We start from the raw sequence: 4,324 nt of genomic DNA on the forward strand, positions 1-4,324 counted from the left end.
AGGATTAATTATTGTTTGTTCTTGCCTTACTTGCTCGAGGCCTGGATCCGTATACTTCTTTCTCGACTGATTAGAACTGGTAGGTACAGCTTCTGACCACGATCTGGGGATACCTGGTTGAAGTGAGGGCACACGAGAGCGACTGCGAACTGGACCAGTGATAAGAGCCCATTGACCCACTGGCACAAGTCGATGTTTGAAGTGCTTATCAACTTGATAGATCTCCCAGAGAGTTGCAAATCTTCCATCAAGACTGAACTGAGCGACCGTCAGCTGTCGGATATATATATACATATATATATATATATATATATATATATATGTATGTATGTATGTTTGTATGCATATGTCTATATATGTGTGTGTGTGTGTGTATGTATATATACATATATATATATATATATATATGTGTGTGTGTGTGTGTGTGTGTGTGTGTGTGTGTGTGTGTGTGTGTGTGTATGTATATGTATATATATGTATATATAAACATCACGAACGAATCATTCAAAATATCTTTGTATTAAACGTGATTACATCAGCAACAATGAATGGTAATTTTAGTAATAATAGTGATAATAGTAATAATAATAAGAATAATAATAATAAGAAGAAGAAGAATAATGATGATAATGATGATGATGATAAAAATAATAATAATAATAATAGTAATAATAATAATAATTGTTATTATTATAAAATATGCTTTCTTATTTTATTAGATTCCCTTTTCACTATTTATCTTCTAAAATACAGTTTATAACTATATTATTATACAAGGTACTTGTATTTTTACCTTACTGTTGATTGGGATGTACATATTTTTCAGCACCTTCGGTATCACGTGTGTGGAGATCAGCAACCAGCTCCTCGTCGCTTCAGCACCTCTAAACACCTGAACGTGAATATCAGTGAACTAATAATATTATTCTCATATATTTTCGATCCTGTAGTCTACCACCCTTTTGTAGTATTTGCCTACATAGTTTGGGTTTTGAGATTTATGCGTATATTGGTTACAGGAGGCTAAACTGCATGATCTATTCCAGTGGTTCCCAAACTGGGGGCCATGTACAAGAATGTACGGGGGCCATGATCTGAGGATATGTATATAATAAACCAGAGGAGTTTGGATTGTAAGCAGCCAGTGGAAGGAACTTACAGGTTCAGTATAGGTTTGTGCAATACCTTGCAGCCAGATACTTGAGTAATACATCCCAAGAATCTGCATTTCACTACTGTATTATAAAGTCATCATATTAATCCTATTCAAAGATCGGATTATAAACCAGTGTAATTTTGTTTTATTTTGTTATCTATTTGTTTGTTGCTGTAACAGCTTTTTGCAATAATTTAATCTTTGCTTGCTACAAGTATAAACATTTTTATGTGCATTATATTACTTCGTTAGTACCATTTAAATAATTATGTGAGATTCAGCAAAGGCAAACTACAAATTTCTTTATTAATACTTAATAAAAGAAAATAATAAATGGAATAAATAAGATTACAGGATTTACAAGAGTGTTCTTTATATGGACTTAATGAGTGTAGGACTAAACAGTCACCCTAGTCCTTGGTTATGCTTAGCGGTGGGCCATGGAAAAGGATCATGTATGAATATGGGTATCGGTCAGAAAAAGTTTGGGAACCAGTGGTCTCTTCAAATAGGAGATTCTTTATATCATCGGCGATGGTTATCTAATAATAATAACACGAAGCAAGTTCTTACCTCACTAAAGAGCTTTTGGTTGGCTAAAGTTTCGAGTCTTATTACTTTGATTCCTGGACAGCTCGAAAGGCCTGCGATGATTCGAGGTGTTGTCACATTGTACCCGCGTTTTCCACCGTGACTGTAGAGTTTATTGCCCCCTACACCACTTTCTCCTTCGCCCCAGAACGTGGATGTGTAGGAAAACGGAGTCGCAGCAGCGAGCAGGGAAAACATCTTTATATTCCATGTCCCTGGTTCTAAGAAATGCAAATGGAAAGAGTTTATGGCTTTTCCAAAGCGAAGTTGGTAAGAAGCATATGGCTTAAATATAATATTCTCCTGTTTCTATTTTACTTTCTGATTTCCATTATAATGTGTGATTTGAGAATTGAACTGTAGCTAATGATACAGATCTTTCTTTGATTTTGCTCTTAGTTAAATTCCCAATTTAAAAGACATGCCACACCATATTTGCAATAAATACGCAAATGATATTCCTACCACTTACCTTCACCATGGAAACATACGTGCTTTATGTCATAGAAAGCCACGTAGTCAGCGACAAAGAGAGACTGTGATTTCAAGCGAGAATTCTCCTCTTCATTGACCATCTGACCCAGACAGTGATAGACGGTCATGAGCACAGGGATGGTGACCCATGACCTACTCATGGCAGAGTCTTTAAAGGCGTGTTGTGCTCCGAGATAGGACCGAATCCTCTCCTTTCTTCGACTTTCTCTATTTGATTCCTTACCTTCCGGAGGCAAGTGGCGTACTGGCCGACGTTCCAAGATGTCTTTTTCTTCCCTCCCTCCCTGGTAACACTCTCTTCAAGTCTTTAGTGTGTGTGTGTGTGTGTGTGTGTGTGTGTGTGTGTGTGTGTGTGTGTGTGTGTGTGTGTGTGTGTGTGTGTGTGTGTGTGTGTGTGTGTGTGTGTGTGTGTGTGCTTAAGGGCAATTCAGAATGGAACAAACATGTTCACGCCATGAGTTCGCCCAGCGTGACCCAAGAATATGAAGAACCAGGGATCGTCCGGCGTGTCACAAATGAACATGTAAACAACAAGCCTTGTCTTCCTACTCAGTGATGTGTTGTCGAATTTCATAATGACACTCGGTAAACAAGACAGCCTTCTCTCAATGACAAAATCGTGTATTATTGTATCTAACGGGCAAGACATACATGTACATTCAACAACAGTAAATACAGAAACACTAGACTATCTGCATATATGGTTGTCATTACTAAAAATTCGGTCATTGTCTATCAGCAGCTCTCGCCATCGTAAATCTTTTCGTTGACTTTACACGGGGCCCTCAAATATCGTGGCGATTTTGGATATCTAAATTCACTGTCAGGGCAAGATATTTTATAAAGGTAAAGCCAATACATGCTCATTATAATCGATTCCTAGTGAAAACAGTAATCCAATGGCCAATTCCTGAAAGCTGTCATCGATATTTCTGCAGATTCATATTGAGAGAGAGCTTCCATGGACTTTTTTTCTAAAACTACCATCTAGTCCTTATTTACCAGTAGCTTTAATCTTATTTGATACATAGTATTTACCCCCTCTGTACATTTGCGATCGGTATAACGGTAATAGCATTCCTCATTAAGTCAATAAAAAGAAATATAATATCAATATCATTTCTGTCGAGAATTTACCTCCCTGTCTGTCAATATACTTCTGCCTTTCCGACTCGCTCATAAATGAAGTTCCTTAAAACGCAAAATTTGCAAATGTTGGGACATTAACAACTGACTTTAGATCAAACACTGCTATGACATTCCAGTTTTCTTCCATTTTGCTCTAGATATTTAATTCACAAAGGTTTTACTTCTTTTAGACATATAAATATTGCAAGCCACACAGTTACCAGTCAAAACGCAATTATTTCATTGCCAGAGGTGGAGGATCTCTAAATAAGTTTATTTTTTTTCATTTGGTGTTAAAATCCTTTTGCAAAATGGTGAGAAAATTTAGTTAATTCTGCATTTAGATCGCTAAATTACATCTTATGGCTTAGATTTTTATTTTTCCGGTTCAGAAGTTCAGAATAAAAGTATTTGCGTTTAGGATTGCCAGCTCGAATGTTTTCAGTATCTCCTTGGAGTATTTTAGGTAAACTTGTGTATATCATCTGCAAATACAATCAAGTAAAAATAACTACTAGTGCACCTTTTACCGAAATGGAGGTGAATAAATAGACCGGAATATTTTTGTAAGTTTATTGTAAACGTGTCTATAAAATCGTAGAATGTATAGAATCATTTGTCAAATATTTGTATAAAAATGTTTCAATATTGCCAATAAAGATTAGAAGGACTGCTTTTGGTCAGGGCAATACGTCCTCCACATCCGCCAAGGCCAGGGCTTCCCCGTGTTCAACCAGGGCGGATTCATCGAGCGCGCTGGCGGGAGAAGCGTGGAACTCGTGGGTCGTGCGTGGGGCCTCGGGGTCGAACCTCCTATAGCCGCTGAAGAGGAACCCGAAGGCAGGGGAGTTGGGCACGTCGACGAGGCCGGGAGGGCGGTGCACGTAGAAGGTTCCGTGGCCGTGCGGGGGACGCACTGCGCCGTTTACCACGCCGAAGGCTCGACGAGGGAGG

At 38.1% G+C, this 4,324-nt stretch overlaps 1 protein-coding gene across 3 annotated transcripts in view; it reads right to left on the reverse strand.

Moving 5' to 3' along the window:
• Nucleotides 1-3,928: 3,928 nt before the first annotated feature.
• LOC125036639 overlaps nt 3,929-4,324 on the reverse strand; it is a 5,397-nt gene continuing 5,001 nt past the window's right edge. For all 3 annotated transcript variants that reach the window (XM_047629406.1, XM_047629407.1, XM_047629408.1), the window contains one exon: nt 3,929-4,324. This exon is cut by the window's right edge and continues 26 nt beyond it. In XM_047629406.1, coding sequence (XP_047485362.1) covers nt 4,051-4,324 — 274 coding nt within the window. In that variant the 3' untranslated portion in view covers nt 3,929-4,050.

This window comes from Penaeus chinensis, chromosome 21 (assembly GCF_019202785.1).
Source record: "Penaeus chinensis breed Huanghai No. 1 chromosome 21, ASM1920278v2, whole genome shotgun sequence".
Lineage (NCBI taxonomy): Eukaryota > Metazoa > Arthropoda > Malacostraca > Decapoda > Penaeidae > Penaeus > Penaeus chinensis.